General features: G+C 37.9%; 1 protein-coding gene and 1 non-coding gene across 4 annotated transcripts in view; one reads left to right on the forward strand and one right to left on the reverse strand.

The window, feature by feature from the left end:
* Positions 1–19,401, reverse strand: part of EPB41L5 (erythrocyte membrane protein band 4.1 like 5) — a 142,539-nt gene extending 123,138 nt beyond the window's left edge. For 2 of the 3 annotated variants that reach the window (XM_007494052.3, XM_007494053.3), the window contains exons 1-2: positions 18,804–18,935; positions 12,881–13,068 (exon numbers count right to left, since the gene is read on the reverse strand). In XM_007494052.3, coding sequence (XP_007494114.1) covers positions 12,881–13,060 — 180 coding nt within the window. In that variant the 5' untranslated portion in view covers positions 13,061–13,068; positions 18,804–18,935. Of the gene's footprint in view, positions 1–12,880; positions 13,069–18,803; positions 18,936–19,202 lie in introns of those variants that run through there. The other variant, XM_016433586.2, reaches the window with a different exon arrangement.
* Positions 19,402–19,505: 104 nt separating this feature from the next.
* On the forward strand, positions 19,506–19,576 carry TRNAG-GCC (transfer RNA glycine (anticodon GCC)). Its single transcript has one exon. It is a non-coding gene; the product is annotated as a tRNA-Gly (tRNA).
* Positions 19,577–22,583: the final 3,007 nt, after the last annotated feature.

Raw genomic sequence — 22,583 nt, forward strand, 5'->3', positions numbered from 1 at the left:
GGTAAGGGCTAGGCAATGGGGGTCAAGTGACTTGCCCAGGGACACACAGCTAGAAAGTGGCTGAGGCCAAATTTGAACCTAGGACCTCCCATCTCTAGGCCTGGTTCTCAATCCACTGAGCCACCCAGCTGCCCCCTCTCCTAGTTACTTCTTGACTTCAAAGTCTGACTGACAGTCATTTTCTCTATCTCTCCCTATCTGAATAACTGCCCTCAAACTATGAGAATTAAACATAAACACTGGCATTCCCTCAGATACCCAACTTCTAACTTCCTCAATCTACTCAATTCCTGTGACTAGTACTATTCCATCCCACCTTAGCTGCAAACCAAGATGGTCAGGTCAGACCCTTAATCTTGGCATCATTCACAAATGTTCCACTTCCATATTCATGAAATCTAAAATTTTGTCATGATATTTTTTTCATTCCATATTTCCATATGCTTTACCCTTGTACCTCCTCTGTACCATGACCTTCAATTCTTCCAGTCCTCAGGTCTTTCCTAGCCCACCACCCCCAGTAATAACTATACTCTCTTCCTTTCCCTATCTTAATACACTGATGATTCAGCTCAACTCATTCTCACCAAGTCTTTTCACTCATCAAATCAATTATTCAAAACCTATTCTTCTCTTTTACCTCCTCCTATTCTCAAAGCTGATGATCTTGGGTCATACTTTACTGAAAAAAAAAAAAGAACATTAGCTGCCTCTTTCATCACATCCATGCTGAAGAGGAAGGACTTTTCCTTCACAAATCCATATACAGATACCCTTAACTCTATTCAGTCTCATCTTCTATAACAGATTGCCTACTCTACCATACTCAATTTCTCTCTAATCATAAATTTCTCCCTATTTGTATTCTCCAATGTTTTATACCCCTTTTATAAAGCTGTACTTTCTTTGTACAGCTCTTTGTGCTCTTCTCTTCTTTCACTGTAAGGAGCTAATGAATCTAGAATACAGTAATTGCTGTCAGATGTGGTCTCCGTGTTGCTTAGTTCCTGGAGACAACCCAGGATTCCGAGCTCAAAAGCATTGGTAAAAGATGGCATATCTAAAAATAACTGAGAATAGAAATGGCAATGCTTCCAGGTTAGCATTCTCAACTATCATCCGGGTAAGCAATTCCTATATAGATGCAATGTAGAAATTCTTGCTGCAGGAGTCATTCACACTTACTGAAAACCCAGAAAAGAAAGTTCTCAACCCCAAAGTTTTTAGCACTGGTAAATGGTTCAACATCAGAAAATGATAGGATTTTATCAATGGAAATGACATTTAAGAGACATCACCATCTGCTTTGCCTCTGTGCCCTAAAGACCATGGGACCTTTCCATCTGACTTGCTGCTCAACACTTTCTATGTGGTGACCTCACCTTTAGAATATGAGCAACTATTTTACACAAAGTAAATGCTTAATAAAATACTTTATTAATTTACTCATAAAAAAGGAATCAACTGAAATTAAAAACTTCCACATCTGTTTTTATTTAAAAAAATTTTTTTTTACCTCTGCTATTTTCAAAGGCCCCAAAGACACAAGTTGGCTTACACTCCTATTCTGTCAAAGGACCATTTGCCTGGACTTCAAGGATGTCAGTTAAATTCTGAAAACAGGAGTGGGAAGTTAGTTATCTCATGCTGCTTTTCCCAGCTGGAGAGCAGTCACTACAAAACAAAGTCTTGAAAGATTATGCACTGAACCCTTAAACACGGGGCTATTCCCGGTTAATAACCACTAACAAACCCAAATAAAGATTCTTGAAGATTAACAATGGTTTCAATTTTTTTAAAAAATCTTAATAATTTAGGAGTTTGGTCACCAAAGTGAGAATCTAGAAGAATAGTTATTAGGACAATCATCATTTTAAAAGACCCTAGGCAAAGTTTTATTATTTAACCAGTAATAGAGAACATTATTTCATGAGAATAGCAAATAACTTAGAAAATGAAGAAGTAGCAAGTATAGCTACAGCACTTTGATTTCAGTAAGGCTTTTAATTTTTTCCAGAAAGACACTGTCCCTGACAAACTGTGAAAGTATAGTCTTGATGATGCCACCAAAAGATGAATGAAGACTTGACTAGATTGACATCCAAAGTTATAAATGGTTTAGTTGTATAAGATTGGTACCAAGACCTGTTTATTTGTTATATCTTGACCAAGGACTCTGGAAAAGTCTGCAACAGAAATGAAATTCAATGGAGTTTCTAACAGTTTGAAAGACAAGGAGAAAAAAAACAGAAATGACTCTCATGTAGAAAAATGAAATCAATGAACTTAGGATGCAATTCAACAAATGAAAAATGACTGACATATACAAGGACAAAAAAAAATACCAAAACTATCCCATCATTTCTAACCAATTCCCACTTAAAAATGTATTACATATGCATATATACATATATACCTATCCTCTCTTATCCTTCCTCCCCACTGATTCATTTTATTTAAAATAAAAATCTCCAACAGATGTAGGAGAAAAAGCAATGCCCTAGCTACCATACTATTTCCTTCATTGCTATATGTCTTTATTGATATTTCCATTTCTTTTGCCCACTCGCATCAAATATTTTCTACAAATACCCACCCTAAGCAAAAATTTCTCCATCTTTTCAATGCCTACCACAAGAGCAGATATACCAATCAACCAATGGGAACAAGATTTGATACATGAAGCACTTTTGGATAAATGTATAAAGATTACAAGCTAGTGAAATAAGGACACCATATTTAACAAAATTGCTAGGAAACAGTAATACACTGTCAAAAATTAGATTAGCCCTCTTTCTCATACCAAATATATACATGACTCATGTGAAAAGTTACATTATACATATACACAAAGCACCATAAAAAAGTAGGTGCATGGGGACTCAGTGGATCGAATTAGGCCCAGAGACAGGAAATCCTAGGTTCAAATCTGGATTCAAACGCTTTCTAGCTGTGTGACCCTGGGCAAGTCATTTAAACCCCCCACTGCCTGACCATTGGAACTAATACACAGTATTGATTCCAAGATGGTTAAAAAAAAAAGTAGTAGTAGGTGTAAGAAAGAAATTACTTTTAGATCTTTGAAATAGGGAGAAAATTCATGACCAAGCATGGAGTATAAGATCATGTCGGATAAAATAGACAATTCTGATTACATAAAACTTAAAACATTTTTGCAAAAACAAAGGCAGCTAAAATTGAAAAAATTAACTGGGGGGGAAAATCTTTGCAGTAAGTTTCTCTAATAAATGTCTCATGACCAAAATACATAATGTGTTGATTCAAATATCTAAGAACAAGAACCATATCCCAATAGATTAATAACCAAAGTATACAAACTAAGCAGTTTTCAAATGAAGAAACTCAAGCTGTAAGCAAGCATATAAAAAACTATTGCAAATCACAAATAAGGAAGAAAAATAGAGTTGTTTTAATTCAATTTCATAATATTAGTAAAAGAGGGCAAAAAAAGAAAAATGACACTTGTTGAAAGACTGGGAGGAAACAGGTTCATTTAATGCCCTGCTAGATGTGTGACCAGGTACATTCATTCTGGAAAGCAATCTGGAACTATGTCCAAAGTGCATAGTTTGATTCAGCAACAATTACTGGGCCTAGAATCCAAGAGAAAAAAGATCCAATGTACAAAAATATTTATATAAATGTTTTTTGGTGGTGAAAAAGAACTGGAAACTAAGCAAATGCTAAATCTGTGAATGACTGAAGAAACTGTGGTAGATGAATTTAACAGATTACTGTACTGTAATGTAAAAATTGGTATGGCTAAATATGAGTTAAAAATATAAGATTGTGGTCACCATTTATGAAATTAATTCTTAAGTCACAAGTCTGTTAGCCGCTCTTAAATTAGTTTAATAGAGATATAGTAAAAGAGAAATGTAGGAAGGAAGAGAAAGCATTGCCTAGGTAGGTACCCTATAATTTCTGTCTGAAGGCCTGAAGAAGTCCAGCTCACCACCCAGCAAGGGCTCCCTCAAGTCCTGATCTCCACATGGATATGTGGTAGTCTCTTAAGCCAGGAGTCCCAGTGGTGTCTTCAGCAAGGGTTCCACCAACATAAGCCTCTTCCTTTGGCTCCAGTCACTCACCCAGCAAGCCTCTCCAGCACAGAAAGCTCCAACCCAGCACCTGTCCACAAGAAAAGCTTCTCCCCGAAAAATGAATCCTCTCTACAGAAGAGCCAAGGGGAGGAGAATGGGGGGGGGTGCTTATGGACTTTGGAGGTGTGAACCTTACTAATAAGTGACTCTTTACTTGGTGTTAAGTAGGGGTACTTTAAGTTCTTCATTGATTAAATCAAAATAGACAAAGGGAATAAAGAATTCCCTTTCACAGTAGGAAATGAAAAAAGGTTGACTGAAGAAACCTAGAGGAGGCTTACATGAAATGATTCAGAAGTGAATATTATCAGACCAATTTACAAAATAATCACAATAATGTAAGTACAAACAACTTTGAAAAGCTTATGAATACTGCTCGATGTAATGGCCAACCATGATTTCAAACAACAAATGATAAAAAATATTACCCATCTTCTAACAGTGAGATGGTTTCAGTGTAGCATAAAAAAACATACATTTTGGGGGGCAGCTGGGTAGCTCAGTGTGTTGAGAGCTAGGCCTAGAGACGGGAGGTCCTAGGTTCAAATCTGGCCTCAGACACTTCCCAGCTGTGTGACCCTGGGCAAGTCACTTGACCCCCATTGCCTAGCCCTTACCACTCTTCTGCCTTGGAGCCAATACACAGCATTCACTCCAAGACAGAAGGTAAGGGTTTAAAAAAAAAAACCATACATTTTGGGGGCACTTTTGTTATAAGAATTTTATTCTGCTTTGTTGTTTTTTTTTTTAATTGAGGGCAGGAGGTGGGAAGAAGGGGCTAGCAAAAGACCCTCTTTTTCCCTGCCCCCACCCCAAAACCAGAAGGAACACCAGAAGGTATTACAGATAAGCAGGAGCTTTGAAAGTTATATTCCAAATTACACACATGAAGCAAGCTCTACTTAAAAAGATTAAGTCTTATGTATAATCCTCTCCTGTTCTACCATGTATGTTCTACCACAAGATTCCATGAATATAGAAAAGATTATTTTGATGGTCTTTCAAAAATTCAGAGTAAAACTGCATTAAAATTTAAAATTTAAATCTGAATAGACTAAAACGGAATCTGAATTCTAGCCACTTGTAACTCCAACTGTCATGCTCTTGAAGGGCAGTGACTTTCAGCAAATTCCATTTGATGGTTTGAACATTCCCCTAATGAAATGCTCCCATTTTGTTTTTCTCCTTCCAATGTAAAAGCTTAGGGAAAACACCAATCTGGAGTATAAACTTCTTTATAAAAATATTGCAAGAAAAAGGTGGAAGATTATGAATAACATCACTTTACAAATTACAAAAAAGTACTAGAATGGTGAACTCTATAGAAAATTTGGGTAACTTCAACTAAGCCAAGTAACTCCCAGATCATTTAAGAATGAAACTAGCAGAAAGAATGCAACGAAATGAAAGATAAGAGTTGCACAGGTTTTTATACCAAAATTCTTTTCTCCATTCAAATAATAGTGAAACCACCACATCTGAACTAACATTTATATCTCTGATGTGCTATATAAAAGGAAACAGGAATGGAAATGAATAAAATAAAGAATAATTGTATACCAACAATATGAGATACTGAGTACATATTCATAAAAAGGATCCATGTTAACAGTCCCAAGATCATTAAAAGATTGAGTCCTTTAAGGCTTTTTTTTTTTTGAGAGCAGGACACCAAAAAATCATGGACCTTATTTAACAACAAAATCAATAACAACTAATCTACAAATAAGTCTAATTTTATAGAATGAACATGTTCATTTTAAGTATATCTGATGAAGGTATAAGAAGGAAAAAAGATTTCTATATCATATTTTTACAGTCACATAACTGCCTAAAAAGTATAAAGAATATAATCCTCCTGAACTTACTGGTTTGTTGACAACCTTAATACTGTCTATCCATAAGCACTTGACTTAAAGACACCCTTAAAGAATCTTGTCTAACAAGAGGTCTCCTGGGAACATGATAAAAACATTCAAGAGTCTCCAAAATGCGTGTCAGAGAAAACTGTTTAAAAACAAAACACTTCTGATCATTAATAATAGGAGGGGCATAAAAAATTTTGATTGAGTCTTATCCTCATCATGGACTATGCCCAGTAAAGAGTTCAATCAAAGGGGACAGACAGATTTCCTAAAGATACTGAGTCTTCAAGATGCCCTGGCTTCTTGAAGTGTATGACTGCTCACTCCATCAATCTATAGGACCCTGAAGAGCATTCTAAATAAGTCATCATTCATAACAATCCAGTCTTGTACTAAACCAGGTGAATGAAAAAAAATTCTTGTCCAGATCATGATACACAAATCACTTCTCATACCACACTAATTATATCCATTTGCTAGAAGTTAATTTTGACAGTTCTGAAGTAAATGGCTGCTTATTTTGAAGGTCATAAACTGTCATATCTGTGTAACATATGGACAACAAACTCTGGCATGCCGGGTAACATGATAAATGTATTTTAAGAGTAAAGACTAAATCCAGAGAAGTAGAGAAAAGGACAGATTTCAGAACATTATCTTCTAACCTTGAAGCTGATGGATTAAATTGTTGCTTTTGAATAGTCTAGTTTAGCAGAAGAATAAATGAGAGGTAAAAAAAATTAGAAATTATTTGGAGAGGATCAACTACTATAGTTGAGATATCATGCCCAGTGAGGTGCTAGTAAAGCAACATGTTGATAAGTCTAATTTTCAAGAATGTAGATATTCATTGAAAGCATACTTGATGAAGGAAAGTTGGGGCAACAAGGTGGTTCAGTGGATAGAGAGCCAGGCCTGGAGATGGGAGATCCTGGGTTCAAATGTGGCCTGGCACTTCTTGCCACTATCCCAAAACAATCCTTTTTGCATACCTCAGTTACATTAATTTTATGACCTTCCAATTTCATCATGTCACAATTACTTGTATTCCATGTTGACACTTGAAAATCACCAAAAGTACAATTTCCATATCCTTTCTGACTCATAAAACCATCTCATCTCTCCAAATTTCATTTCACTTTTTCCCTAACTCAAATCCTTCTTAATCCATGAGCAATAACTTCACTGTACTCCCAAATATACACTGTGATCATTCTATACCTTTACTACCAATTCCCATCTCCCCTATAATCTAAACAAAACCCTAGTCCATGTAAAAGTCCAAGTCAGGAAGCTTTCCTTTATTATTAGTGATCATGAGTATTTATAGCACTCATAGTCTACACTACAGAAGAAACACTTTGCTTCTATTTCATATGAATATTAATATTAGCCAACCAAAGAAACTAGATTTAAGAACACAAAGTTAAGACTTTCATATTTTGTCATTTCATGAACCCAAGTTTTCCATAAAATTCAGAGTTAAATTTTTTTAATTGATATCTTCTATTTAAAGAAGGGAAGATAGCAAAAGCTTAGAAAAAAAATCACAGCCCTTATTTTTAAAAGACGAGAGAAAATACTGATACATCACCATAAGTCTAATTTTCAAGAATAATGTAGATATTCATTGAAAGCATACTTGATGAAGAAAAGTTGGGGCAACCAGGTGGTTCAGTGGATAGAGCCAGGCCTGGAGATGGGAGATCCTGGGTTCAAATCTGACCTGATACTTCCTACCCTGTGACCCTGGCCAGGTCATTTAAACCCAATTGTCTAGCCCTTATCAATCTTCTGCCTCGAAACTGATGTTTAATATCAGTTCAAAAACAGAAAGGGTTTAAAAGAAAAGGGAAAAAAAGAAGAGCCAAGCTTTCACATATTACATTTTATAACAGATCATATCTTTACAGTCACACAATTGTAAGAAACAAAGATTCCATTACATATAAGAGAACTTCTGTTATACATAAGGAACAACTACTTCTACTTATTTAAAAAATATAGGGGGGGGGGGGGAGGAGAGGGCACCTGGCTCAGTAGATTAAGAGCCAGGCCCAGAGATGGGAAGATCCTGAATACAAATCTGGCCTCAGACACTTCCCAGCAGTTTGACCCTGGGCAAGTCACTTTACCACCAGTGCCTAGACCTTACTGTTCTTCTGCCTTGGAACCAATGTATAGTATTTATTCTAAGACAGAATGTTAAAAATATGTATGTGTGTGTGTGTACACATACATAATACACATAAATAAAAGAAGCCTGTAACCAAATTACTATTTGTGTCCTTTTGATTTCATTTACAGCAAGAAATATCTATGCTGAAAGAACAGCCAAGGATCTCACAGGGTACAAAGGGTTACTTTTTACAGATGGTCTAAAAACTATCTGAGGATTTCAAAGTAGACACTAGGAATTTTAGATTGTAATCTTTGTGAAACATGAACAGTTGCCATTTAACTATGCAGGTAAGCGTCTAGTGCTGGTAACACAACTCCACAAGCTGAAGGCACCAAAAAAAAAAAGTCCAGCAGCCTGCCTGAGGAGACAAAGGAAATATTAATTTCCAGAGAAAAGCTCTTTCACCTTTCCTATTCATCACTCTTGCAATGGAATTGGGGGGGGGGGGGGAGATCACAAATGGTCCTAAGAACTGAATGATGGCACTAATTTGATTTACATGACAGAAATGCTTTCCTTAGTATATCAGACTTGGGGATGGGAGGTAGGGAAGGAAGAGTAGTGTTAACAGCCATGTCTGTCATCAAACATTGACTACCAAACACACTATTATTGCCTAAAAATTAAAACCTTTTTCCTAGGGGTAAGAGAATTGAGGTAAAACTAAGGAGATGGGTTATCTATGGCTGAACTCTTGTTTTCTTATTTTCCTGAACTTCACACATAACAAGAAATACAAGCCTGCATAAGCCATGATGATGCACGGCACTATCCCCCAGCTTTTTTTTCCTTGGGCTTTTTAGGTTGAAAAGTAAAGAGTAAAGAGCTAAATAAGGTGAGAATTGTTATTTCTCTTTTTAGGAACTAACAATTTCCCTGTCTTTTTAGATGAAGTAGCTCTCTGAAGCCCATTTTATTAATCCCTTCTACAGTACTAGAAATCACTTACAGGACTGAAAAAAGTAATTGTTTAAATTTTACCAAGAGTTCAATAAAAATTCTTATTGTTTTGTTTCAAGCAAGCTTACAAAGAAAAGGCCTGCTGGCATTTGAGGGAAGCCATCAGACACAGCACAATCCTAATGGGTCACTTGATTCACTGCTTCAGGAACACTGAGCTCTTTACCCAGTGTTAAAAAAACAAACAAAAAAAAAGGTTACTTTCCACATTCTCCCCCACCACTATCAGCAACTTCATCAGTAATACTGAGACTTCATACTTCACACATTGGGTAATTAAAAGAACTATTTTCTATCTCCTTGCTTGTGCACAGCAACTTCAGGCTTTTCACCATCTTGGTTCAAGCTGTCACAAGACAACAGTACTCAAAACTCCCTTACAAGAAAAGTATTCAAAGAAGAGATGAATATGAAATTACCCAACTTGCCAAGAATGTTAGAATGTGAACCACTCAGAGCCCTCAGAAGATCTTAAGTACCCCACTTAAGCAAATACCTATTTATGCAAACCATCACAATATTCAATAACCAGATTTTTTTTTTACCATAAATACACAAACAAAATGTTCACAAAGATTACTTTAGGGCACTTCAAAAATCTCAATTAAAGGATCATGTCCAATATATTTTGGGAGTGAAGTACACTTTATTTTCATTTTTTTTTTAATTATACAATGTCCAATCCTAGTTGACAGTTTTAGGACCCTTTCTTCCTCCTTCCCCCTGCTATTATTATTCTCACTCCTCCCTTAACCCCATCACCATTCTATTTGTCTCCTTAGCCCACCTCACTCCTATTCCAATCTCATTCTCCCCTACAAGCCTAACTCAAACTTCTAACTAATTAAGCTACAGACACTTCTGCCTCATCTCACCAAGGGACCAAAGCACAGCTTCAGGAATCATCACCCCAAAGACTCCATTTCTCCCATTCTAGCCCCACCTACTAAGCAAGGAGCCAGTCTTTCTTGTCAATGCAGCCACAAGAAGGAGAGAAAGAAATAATCCCTTTTGTAAATATGTTGGATGAAACTAAGGCAAGGAATGGTAAGAAATTTGGAGCCTAAAAAAATAAGAACAAAGGAATATAACTAGAGGAACAGATCCTATTACAGAGCCAGAGGGAAAGTGTGCTATTTACTGTACTTTCTATTAAATTATATGTTAAGTAGTCTTTCTATATGCCAGCTACGAACCTAACAGGCACATCATTATATATGTTTATTGGAAAACTATTCCAAATCAGGTTTAAACACAATCCATCATTTAAATTGCAGCAGCATGATTGGGGGGAGTGGGGGAATAGACCTGGGTTATGAGTTGAATCCTGAATCTGTTTATTACCCCTATGTCTTTGGCCAAGTCACCTTACCTCTCCAGGGCTTAGTTTTCTCTTTATCTGTAAAATGAGAATCTTCTAATCAAATCCCTTCCTCCAATTCTAACATTCTATGATCCTCTATTAAAACATTTTCAGTTGGTAAAAATATTACATTGATTACATTCCATTCACAAGCCATATAACTCAATATTGATTAAAGATCTAAGTTCAGCACCCTGTGTTTATATAAAAAGACCGAATACAAACTCTGTCGTTAAAAGAACTCACAAATCTAATGGGGGGAAAAGTCAAATACATAAAGAAGATAAAAGGGAGTAAAATTAAGTTCAAAGGAAATATCTGGCTTTTGCCTGAAGACTCCAATAAAGATTAATCCTCTGGAGAAATGTTAGGGAGAATTACAGTCAAAACATAAATAATCCTATACTAAGAGGGATGGAGATTTGAAAGAATGATTCAGGAGGCAATAGAGTACAATAGATAGCCACTTTTGGAGGTGGGGCAACCAGCATTTAAGTCTCATCCTTGGCATATACCAGCCATCTGAATCTGGACAAGTCAGTATGTCCCAGGAAATTCTAGGGCTATCAGAGGCAGAACAGTTGCCAGTTTGCATTTGTAGTGGGAGTTTACTCCCTGGATGCTCCCTAATCTAATGAAGTTATCGTTCTGTTCAAAAACAAAGTACAATAACAACTGAACTGCATAGCTCTGTGCTCCTCATCCAGCAAAAATTACAGAAATTTTAATAAAGTGAAGGGGGGAGAGGGGAGAATATTTCCGCAGTCCTTATTTGTGTCCTACTGCAGTGGAAGGAAAATTCGGAGTGGAGCTTGAGCCAGACTCTGGAGATCTCTCAAAGTGGGGGTTTAACCTTTATTTGGTAGGCAACAGGGAGTTATTACAGGTTTTGGAACAGAACACATATTCATTCTGCACATATGGTCAGATCCAGATGATGTATTGACTGGTTTACTAAACCTGCTTTTCAAATCTCTTTTTAAATCTTTATTGGAAAAATTAGATCAGTAGTAGGGTAGAGGTGAATATTTAGAAATAAATGTAAGAACAAAAGAAATTTTAAAAATTTAAATTTAAAAATGGGAGGAAACTAAGAAAACATCTCTTGAAATTTGCTTCAAAAACTATTTGAAACTTGTACTTAAGTACAATTTAACATCACTTCCCTGCTATTTAGGCCAATAAAAAAAAAAACAGCCAGACTCAGTTCTGAATTCAAGTCCTACAAAATGCTAAATGAACCATTAAATTTCATTAAACAATTTACCAAATATTAGACATTTTAAAAACTAGATGTCCCCATTCACCTCAAATGTAGCATATAAAAAAAAACTCCTCCAAAAAATGTCCTTCTCAACCTTCTCTCAACTGCCCTGTTTCTGCTGACAGTATCACTCTCTTTCCAATCTCCCAAATTTGCAACTTGAATTATTCACTATTTGCCCTCTCCTTACTTCACACATCTTATCAGCTATAAAATCTCACTGTTTCTAATGTATTATAATACCTCACTGACTTCTCAGTACTCACACAGTCATCACTGGCTCAGACCCTCATCATCTCTTTCCTAAATGGTGACAATGGCTTCCTCCTTAATCTCTGTGTCAAGTCTTTCCCTATTCTAATCTATTTGCTACACAGTTACAAAAGTAATTTTTATAACTCCAGCCCACTACAATAAAATATGAACTTCCTTTGTTGTGTACTTAAAGCCCTACATAGTCTGGTTTCCACTTATCTTTCCTGACATAGTCCAAGCAAGCTGATCTCTCTGTCCCTGGGTACTCTTATCTCTAGTAATAGTTATCACCCTTGCCTGGAAATGTATTCCTTCTTTCCTTTCACCTCCAAAAACCTTATTTTCTTCAAGGAATCAGGCTCAGCTTGAACCACCACCAAGAAGCCTTATCTCCCACTTCCCTACCTGGATGCTAATCACTATTTATTATGTATACACTTGACTATGTACAAATTGTCTCCCCCACATACCCCCCAAAAGAATGTAAACTGCTTGAAAGCAGGGACCATTGCATTTTGTTTTGTATCCCCAGCAACTAGCACAGTACACAGTCCAAAATCCATAGCTGATGGCCTAAACTGTCACCTTAATGGGTTATAAAGGGTTTTCCTGCTATTAATATATAGCACCCTGTTGAAGAACTCTATGGAGCCATTTTAGCAAGTCAAATTTTCAGTGTGGCTCAGATTTACAAAGTTAACTACATCTAATAAAAAAAGTCCCCAAAAGCTAATTTCTATTTCTCTCCATAGTTTTAATGAATTTCCTATGATAATTAGATGTCATTTACTATGGCATATTGATCCAAGACAATACCCACAAGAAACAATCCATACAAAAGTGAAAAAAATCTACTTGGATGCTACATACCGGCAGATCCACACTAACATCAGTTCCATCTAGCAGCGACACCCTACATGTAATAATGGATTTGGCATCTCCAGCTGCAGGAATGTGTGTAGCAGCTCGCTGGGCTTCTCTTAGACGTTCCTTCTCAGCATGCTTTCGCATTGACCGGCGCCCAAGTGTTCGACGGAAAAAACTTAACATCTTCTTTGCTGAAAAATCAAAAGTAAAAAGAAAGTTAGGAATTAGTAAGGCATATCATATTTTCAAAAAAAGCCTAAACATCTGACAATAACCTTGCTGATGATTAACTAAGGAAATGACAAAGAACCTCAATTTATACACAGGCTATCATGCATACCTCCTTTGGAAATTTCAAATCTCCCCCAAAGAAAAAATGTTGAATGTGCCACTCAACATGTCAGTTATTTTGCACCCACTATACCAAAATACTATGTGAGGTGCTAAGGATACAAAATGAAAAAGAGCACAATTCTGCCTTCAAAGAGTTAATGACTTATTGTATTATACAGCTGGAGCGGTCATCTGATTCCTACAGTGTCAATAATATCTGTTTTGTTCCAAGACTGTAGTCTTCACCTTTAACCAAAGGCAGACACATTGAATATAAATGGAATCAACTATATCGCAAAAGGAGGTATGGTTATATCACTGAAACCCATAATTTCTATGCAACGTACAGGCCATTCCATTAGGAACCTCCCAACTTCCTATAGAAGAATCCTACATTAAGAATGAGCTCTAAGAAGCACATCAATATTTACTGAATGCCCATCACACCAGAAGCCAACAAACCAACAAACATTTATTAAACCCCTATGTGGTAGGTGATAGGGTAAGGGCAAAAAATATCTAGTCCCTGCCCGGAAAGAGCTTACAGGTTCAAGAAAAGAACATATACATATATAAGAGCAAAGTATATGGCAATTGGATAAAGAAGGTACTGGCAGCTGGGAGCAGATAAAGAAAAATAATGCATGAGCCAAGTTTTGAATGAAACAAGAAATCTAAATAAAAGACAGATTTAATGTGAGTGCATCCAGGGCCACCTGTGTATGAAGATAATTTTTAAAAAGGACAACATTTCAGGTACTGTACAAAGGTCACCATACAGAAAAGAGTAATATATAACATGAGTTTTAAAAGGTATATTAGAAAAGATTTAACTGGCAAACAAAGGAATTTTCTATTTTATAAAAGGGAATAGAGAGCCATCAGTCTAATGCATAAGGGAGTAACATAATCAGACCTGCACTTCAGGAAAACTTTGGCAGCATATGGAGAGGGATTAGAGAAGACAGAAATTTGAAAAAGGGAGAATAATCTGGAAGTATTTCAAAAGTCCAGACAAGGGTGAATGAGCACCTAAACTAGGGCGGTGCATAGGGAAAGAGACTGATGTAAGAGATACTTTTGTTCAGTTGTGTCTGACTCTTCAAGACACATGGACCCACAGCAGACCAATGTTGTTCATAGTTTTCTTGGCAAAGATACTAATGTCATTTGCCATTTCCTTCTCTAATACATTAAGGCAAACAGAGGTTAAGTGACTTGTCCAGGGTCATACAACCAGTAAGTGTCCAAGGACAAATCTGAACTCAGTTCTTCCTCACTCCAGGCCCAGCACTCTATCCACTGAACTGCCTCTTAAGAGATACTAGAGAATAGACAATTTTAAACAAATAGAGGAATTTATATTGGATCCTAGAGGCAACTGGAAGCCACTAGAGATTTTTGGGCTAGGAAATAACATGGTCAGACTTCTGAAGAGATAGAGGTAAAATGGTTAAGAAAGCAACTGACTGATAAAGTAGGGAGAAGGAAAGTAAGGAGTCAAGGATGGCTCAGAGGTTGTGAATGAGAGTGACTAAAAAAGATGCTGACGGAAATGTCAAAAGGTTGAATTTTTTTTAAACTTTCATCTTAGAATCAATAATACTATGCATTGATTCTCAGACAGAAGAATATGGGTTAGGCAATGGGGGTTAAGTGGCTTGTCCAGGGTCACACAAATAGAAGGCCAAATTTGAACCCAAGCCTTCTGATATGCAAGCCTGGCTCTCAGGATGGACTGAGTTTTCTGATGGATTCTCTTCATAATGAAGAATCTGAAATCCCTACATATCTAGGAAGAAAAATAATTTGTTAAAAATCAAAAGGCAACAAGAGAAAGAGATTATACTTTTATATTTTGGAGGAGGAAAAAAATTCTAGGAAGAAATGACAACTGAGGTGAACACTGAAGGACTGAGGTAAAGGTAAACAGCCTTCCTGATGAATAGAACTATGTGTAAAAAAACAGAACGAAGGAAAGCATGAATCACATTTAATGAATTACCAATAGCCCAGGCTGGCTAAAGCAGAGTACATAAAACAAAGAGGAATATAGTTTTCCAGAGTATAAAAAGCCTTGAATGTCATACAAGAAACTTGAACTTTACTCTATAAAGCTGTAGAAATCATTAAAGGCTTCTGATTATAGGTGTGACAGATCAGAATATTGCTTTAGGGGCATTTATATTTGGCATAGCCTGCAACAGAGAACTGTAGGTGGGAAAACTGATAGTAATATAGCCTAAGTAACTGACAAGGGCCCAAGCTAACATAGGGACAATGGGAAAAGAAAAAAATAAGGCCAAATTACCTAGAGAGGAAGAATCAACAGAATTAATCAGAAGAAGAAGAGGTAGGAGTCAAAGATGATGTAAAGATTTCCACTCTTCCTAACTGTGAAGGTAGTGTAATATTTAACATGAGTAAGGAAAATCAAGAAAATGTATCTTGGAGGAACAAAGAGTCTGTTTTTGGATATTAATAAGTTTAAGGTACTGGAGTATGATATCTGGGTAGATATGTTGAGCAATTAAAAGTAGTGGATCTAAAGCTAATGAGAAAGGATATGGCTGAAGAGTTGAGAGTTTAAGCACAGAGATATATGAAACTGTGAAAACGGAAGATTATCCCGAGAAAGCTAAGAAACAGAAAGGCATGAGGAGAGAAAAAGTTTATTAAGCACACCTATCCTGAACAGGGAGATTGCTCTTCCAATTCTACTTCTACCAGTTTAATTATATATACACAGGTACATAACATATATGTATACAAACACACATATGCAACACATCCAAAAGAACTCATTTTTTCTCTCCCATCAAGGGCACCACTTTTTTGTCACCAAAGGTCCAAAAAACAGAATCAATGGATGCCTCACTCTGCCTCATACCACATATACAATTAGTTGCCAGTCCTACTTCCACAATATCTCTCAAACAGTTCTTTTCTCTCCACTCATGCATATATCACCCCACTTCAAGTCCTCATCAACTTTTGCCTAACTTTTCCCTGTCTTAAGTCTCTCTCAGCTCCAATTCATTCACCACAATTCGGCCCAAAGTGAATCTCTTAAGGCCTTTATTAAAAAATAAAAGTCTGACCATGTCATTTCCCAGTTCAGAAAGCTCTAGAGATTCCCAATTGCCTCTAGGATCAAATTTAAACTCCTCCATTTGGCATTTAAATAAAGCACTGCACAACCTCGCTCCAATCTACATTCCCAAGTTTATTATACAATACTCTTCTTCATGTACTCTATAGTCCAGTTAAACTGGTCCTGTTATTCTTCATACATTCCATATCCTATTTCTGTGCCTTTGCATGCCAGGACTTTACTTCCACTTCTAAAATCCCAGGTTTTTTTTCAAAGTTCAACTACAATGCTATCTCCTACATTAAAGCTTACCTGAAACCTGTAGCAGTCAAGTCAGTGCATCTCCCACTAGTGCAAAAATTTCTTGGATTTTACTTCGTATATTCACATGAATATAAGATGTAAGCACCTTAAAGGCAGGGGCAGGTTTATTTTTGTCTCAGTATCCCCCAGCATCCAACAATTTCTGGCACTTAGTAGAGGATTTTAAAAGTACTTGATTTGCTCAGAAAGATAAAGGACAAAAGTAGAAAAGAATTTCAAAGATAGAATGGTCAATAATTACAAATGTTACAGAGAGGTCAGTGAGTAGGATAACTAAAAATGGTCATTACAACCCCTGGTGACCTTTGAGATAGAAGTTAAATATAGTGGTGGATCCAGAAGTCAGATTGAAAGAGGTTTGGCAAGGAGATGGATGGAATAGACAAGCTAGTAGACTAGGGAAAATAACAAAAGGATAAGAAAGCATTTATGTCAGTCTCTTCACTCAAACAGTTCACATTCTAAAAAGGGGAAATAACAGGTATTTTCTTTAAAAAAGATCTTTTTAAAGGAACAAGACATTTATTACAAGATACGAACTAAAGGCTAAATAAATTTCTTTTAAAAAATACAAAAACTGCTTCAACTAACAAGCCAGAACAGAGATTCTGCCACATTTTCTCTACTGTGGACACTTTTTAAAAAAACCCAACATTTGATGAGGATTTCGATGTTCATTTAGGAGTCAAATGACATTAATGGGGCAAAAAAAAACAAAAAAAAACCAAATGCTCACTGCCTCGTTTTATTTAAAAAAAACAAAACCAGTTGGCAGTCACTAAATTTAATAATCCCGGCTGATAATTTTATTAGAGGATCAAATGAAATCCAGAGGAACCCGTTAAATTAAAACCTCCTAAAATTCAGTTATTTCCCTTCTAATTCAGCGACGTCCCTTTTTACTAAAGTTAAAAATTTTATATACAGATTAAAAAATAAGACCGCCCCTTCTTAGAGCCATGTGCAGTTTTTAAAGCTAAATAAACAGAAATGGCTTACTAAGTCTAACTAGAACTTAGTTGGCTCCAGAGGGACTGGAGTGTGACTGAGCACAGAAGTAATATTAACCCAGCTTTTTCCCTTAGGGACTTTACAGCCTTTGTTTAAGGAAATAGGCAGAGATTCACAGCTAGGATATGCAGCACCAGTAACACCTGAAATGTACCTCTTAATTTCCATTGGTTGCAAACCACTCCCCTTTAAAGCAGCAATATTTGAACAGAGGTATGGGAAGGGTCAACATGTGGCTGCATCTGCCCAGGGACTCCCGCCTACAGGTTTCAGAGCAGACTCCAGGTAACCCCACTAGGGCTAGGCAAAGAAAGACAAGCTAAGGAAGAGCTCACTCACCTACCAAATGAAGCTTCTCTCAAGAGCTATCAATGAAAAGGGGCTACCGACACCCAGCCCAAAGACTCTTTTGCAATGTAAAGAGATGAGAGGGTAGGGGGAGGTGGTCAGAAAGGAATGCAGATTGTAGACAAGGCTTGCCTGGAGCAAAGAAGGCAGGGACAGAGGAAAAAAGGTGGTCCGAGAGGAGGAGGGAACAGGGAAGGGGCGGAGGGTCTGGAAAGAGAACCAGACTGAAGAGTTTACAGGACAAAGAAAAAACAATGCCCCTCTCTCCAGCCCGTTTTTCTTCGGAAGAAGGTGAAGGGACACAGAGGAGTAAACGATTTACCAATACTTGCTTAGTTTCAGGGAGCAGGACCCGGGGGGAGTAGAAGATGGTGAGAAAGGAATTTCAGTAAGGTGTGTGCGGGGGGGGGGGGGGGAAGAGGTTGAGATGAAGGTGAAGGAAGGGGCCAAAGTGGGGGGGGGGGGGAGGCTGAGAGCCTGAGGGGTTCTCGGGAAGGTTGGGGGGAAGGGCTGGAGGGCAGTAGCTGGGGAACTGGGGGGGGACGCTGGGAGGCTGAGAAGCCAGAGAGCGGCGGTGATGTCAGGAAGAGGGGTAGGGCGGCCCAGCAGGAAGGGGCCAGGAGCGGCACTGCTGGAGGAAAGCCGGGAGCGGGGCGGCGGAAAGCTAGGAGGAAACCTCGGGGAGCGGCCTGGCAGCGCCGGGGCCCAGGCGTCCTCCGACCGCGGGCAGGTTGCAAACAGAAGGCCCACTGGCCCGAGCCGGGGGCGGGGACCGCCAGCGGCGTCCCAGGCTGGTAACCCCGGCTCTTCGCTCACCTGGTGGCGGCGGCCGCAGCCGCGACGAAAGAGTCCAAAGAGGCGGTGGCACAACCGGTGGGGCGGGGAGCAAGGAGATCCTGGGCCCGGAGCAGCGAGCTCCGCTCCAGGCAGGGGTCCTGGCCAGCCGGGCGCAGGCGGCCTGGGGGCGGCGGCTTCTCCTCAGGGATTCCAAGAAATGGCGGCCCCGGCCGGCGGCGGGCGCACGTTAATCCCCCTGGGAGAACCTGCGCCTCTCCCTCCTCCCCCCCGACCCCTTTAAGGAGTTCCCCAAGTCCCGCCTCGGGGGCCGGGCCTCTCCTTAAAAGGGTAATGGCGCCTCCCAGGAACACCTCCCCCTGGGGTAGGAAGGGTTCTGGGCTCCAGATTAAAAGGGCGATTCCCGGAGAAGACACGCACCTGAGATGTCCCAGACATCTCATCCAGTTTCTGGGAGTTCCTTCTTCCTCTGGGCTTATTCCTTCTCCTTTACTGGGAGAATTAACACTACCTCGTCCCACCCACACAAAAATACTGTGAGCTGCGTGGAAAAGTTACTTCATCCCTCGGGACTTCTGTTTCCTCATCTGTAAAATAAAGGAAGTTGGACTAGTCTCTCTCCATTCCAATCTATCCTCCCTCTAGCTGCCATTCTATTTGCCAACTGGTGTTCTCAAGACGTTCGTTCTCCTTCCTTTCTCAAAAAGCTTGAGAGAGTAGAAAGCATGGGTGGTTCAGTGGTAGAATTCTCGCCTGCCACGCGGGAGGCCCGGGTTCGATTCCCGGCCCATGCAACTGTTAATTTTGGGGGCAGCTGGATGTTTAAGTGGACTGAGAGCTGCCTAGAAACGGGGAGAGGTAGGTCCTAGGTTCCAAATTTCACCTCAGACAATTCCTAGCGGTGGGCAACTCAATTAACCAGAATTGCACAGTTTTACCACTCTTCTGCCTTGAAACCAATACATAGTATTGATTCTAAGGCGGAAGGTAAGGGTTTAAAAAAAAAGTGACTTTTTCTCATATTACCTTGAGAACAAATTTCAAACTCCTCAGCCTCATCCCAACCTTTCTTTCCAAGTTGTATCATTTTTTTCACCGTTTTACATAAAATTTTAATGTTTCCTTTTTTTTTTAATATCACTGTAACCCATACTGGGTTCTCAAGTATCTGACATCTCAAAAAGCCTTCTAAAAATAACTCTGTATAACAAATAGTATTTCTAAAGACAGGAAAAAGAAAGGGAGGTCACCATGACTAATCAACATATCAAAAAAGTATGAAAAGTACTTGTAATGTACAACACTTGTGGACCTCTCACTTCTGCAGAGGGTGAGATGGTACTCAGATTATGTCATACTGCACTAACTAGATGTGCCCAGAAATTGATAATCTTCCATATCCATTCCTTTATGTGGAATGTCGTTCCCCATACCTGAAATTGGCTGCACCCCACCCCTGATTCTTAGAATTCATAAATTCATTCAACGTTTCAATCACATTACATACCTCTTGATCAAAACCTTTCCTGATATCTTCTTCTGTCCCCACTACTTAGTCTTCTCTCTTCAAATTATTTAGCTCATATTTGTCGGTGTACATGTGTACGGGTGAAGTCAAGTGAAACCTATGGATGAACCTTGTTAGAATGCTTTTACAAAAAATAGAGGAAAACAATTATATTGAAACATGGTTGTTACATTTTTCTTATGTTTAGATTACAGATCAAGAATCTATTACTTTATGTCTATATTTGTGCCACCAGTGAATAGCACAATTGCCTGCACATAGTAGTCACTAAATTAATTGACCAGATATTCCTTAATGTCTTTTCTAAGGATTCCTTTTTTGGCTTCCCAAATTTAGAATCTAGCACACTGTCAATGATACTTTTATATATTTTTAATTCAGGAATTGAGCACATACTGGTGTCACCCTTCTTTTCTTTCAGGTTGTTCAGGACAGAGTTGCTTGCCCAAAGGTGAGACAGTGTATCAAGAAACATGTACAAATGGTTTTCTACAGGCAAAAATTATCATTTGCTATATACCAGAAGTCATGAAGAATATTCTCATAACAACCTCATAAAATTTGATAATCTAAGCTTTATATCTGACCAGCATGAGAAACATTGACAATATTAATATACCCCAAAGAAATCAGAGGGGATACTTACAGAATCTCTTTTTATAATACTAAAGAACTAGAAATTAAAGGGGTTCCCACCAATTGGGGAAAAACTGAACAAATTATGGTACTGTATATGAATATAATGGAAGATTGATGTTCCACAGAAAATAACAAAAGGGACATTTTCAGAGAAACCTAGGAAGATTCATATGAACTGTAGCAGAGAAAATAAGCAGAAGGAGAATGATTTGTAGAGCTGTAATATATTATCAAGAAAAACAATTTTGAAAGCCTTAAGAACTCTCATCAAGTTCAGCAACCGACAATTCCAGAGAACCTATGATGAAATATACTACCCATGCCCTGACAGAGAATGGACATGGCCAATGCAGGAATTTACTCTGTTCAACTATGCATATTTGTTAGAAGTGTTTTGTTTACTTTTCTTAAGACCAGATTTTATCTCAGATCTTCCCAGCTTCAGTCTGTGGATATTAATCAAAGTTTTAAAATTTTAGTTTAATTCCCCAGCTCTGTTACTGGTAATACAATCAAGCATTTATAAACATTTATGAACTGTATCAACAAAGGAAACATTCATTCTGATGAAATCATGGGGCCATTCAAATAGCAATATTTTTAAAAATACCCTCTGAAAGTGACCATAAAGCCTTTGCTTGAGTAGATCCAGTGCAAGGATCTCCTTATCTATTGAATTGCCCCAATTTTTTATAGATCAAATTGTTTTAAAAATTTTTTTTTCCTTTACTGGAGCAGCTAAATGGTTCAATGTATAGAGAGCCAAGCTTGGAGATGGGAGGTCCTGGGTTTAAATCTGGCCTCAGGCACTTTCTGGCTGTGAGATCCTAAGCAAGTCACTTAACCCCAATTGCCTAGCCCTTACTGCTCTTCTGCCTTGGAAGCAATACTTATCCATTCTAAGATGGAAGATACAGTTTAAAAAATTTTATTCCTTTTTTAAGTCAAAGTATGCATCAATGTAATTCATGCCCATTGTTCTCAGTTCTTCTAAAAACTTATGTTTTTAGACATAAAGACTCTTTCATGAAAAGACAACCCTTCTAATATTTAAAGATTATAATTAAATCCCCCAAGACTCCCCTTAACCAGACTAAGCATCCTTCAGGAAACATAATGAAAATGAAAAGAACATTCATGTTGGAATCAACAGACCTGGACAGAACCCCCAACTCTTACATATATAATCTCTGAGCCTCAGTTTACCCATTTTAAGTAAAAGATAGAGACTGGGCCAGTAACTTCACTGGTATAAAGAACTCTCAAACTCCTTTACCATTACAGCATGGCACTTTCTCTGCAACTTGTAACCTAAAGAGCTAATTTATTTGCAAAATAGAACAATAATACTTGTACTACCTACCTCCCACATTTGCTATGAGACAAGTGTTCCATCAGCCTTAAAGCATTAGACACTTGTGAATCATTATTATGATATATTCATATATAATAGTTCCATTAAAAAAATAAATTTTCATTTTAATTTTTAAAAATGTAAACTGTGCCCACAACTGAACATTCTCTTCCCCAAGTGGTGTGACCTGATCAGGGCAGAATACAGTAAGACTTATATCACATCCTGTATTTTAGACACTTTATTCTGTGAATAAGTGTATCCCAAGGTCACATTGTTG

Source organism: Monodelphis domestica, chromosome 4 (genome assembly GCF_027887165.1).
Source record: "Monodelphis domestica isolate mMonDom1 chromosome 4, mMonDom1.pri, whole genome shotgun sequence".
NCBI classification, from domain to species: domain Eukaryota; kingdom Metazoa; phylum Chordata; class Mammalia; order Didelphimorphia; family Didelphidae; genus Monodelphis; species Monodelphis domestica.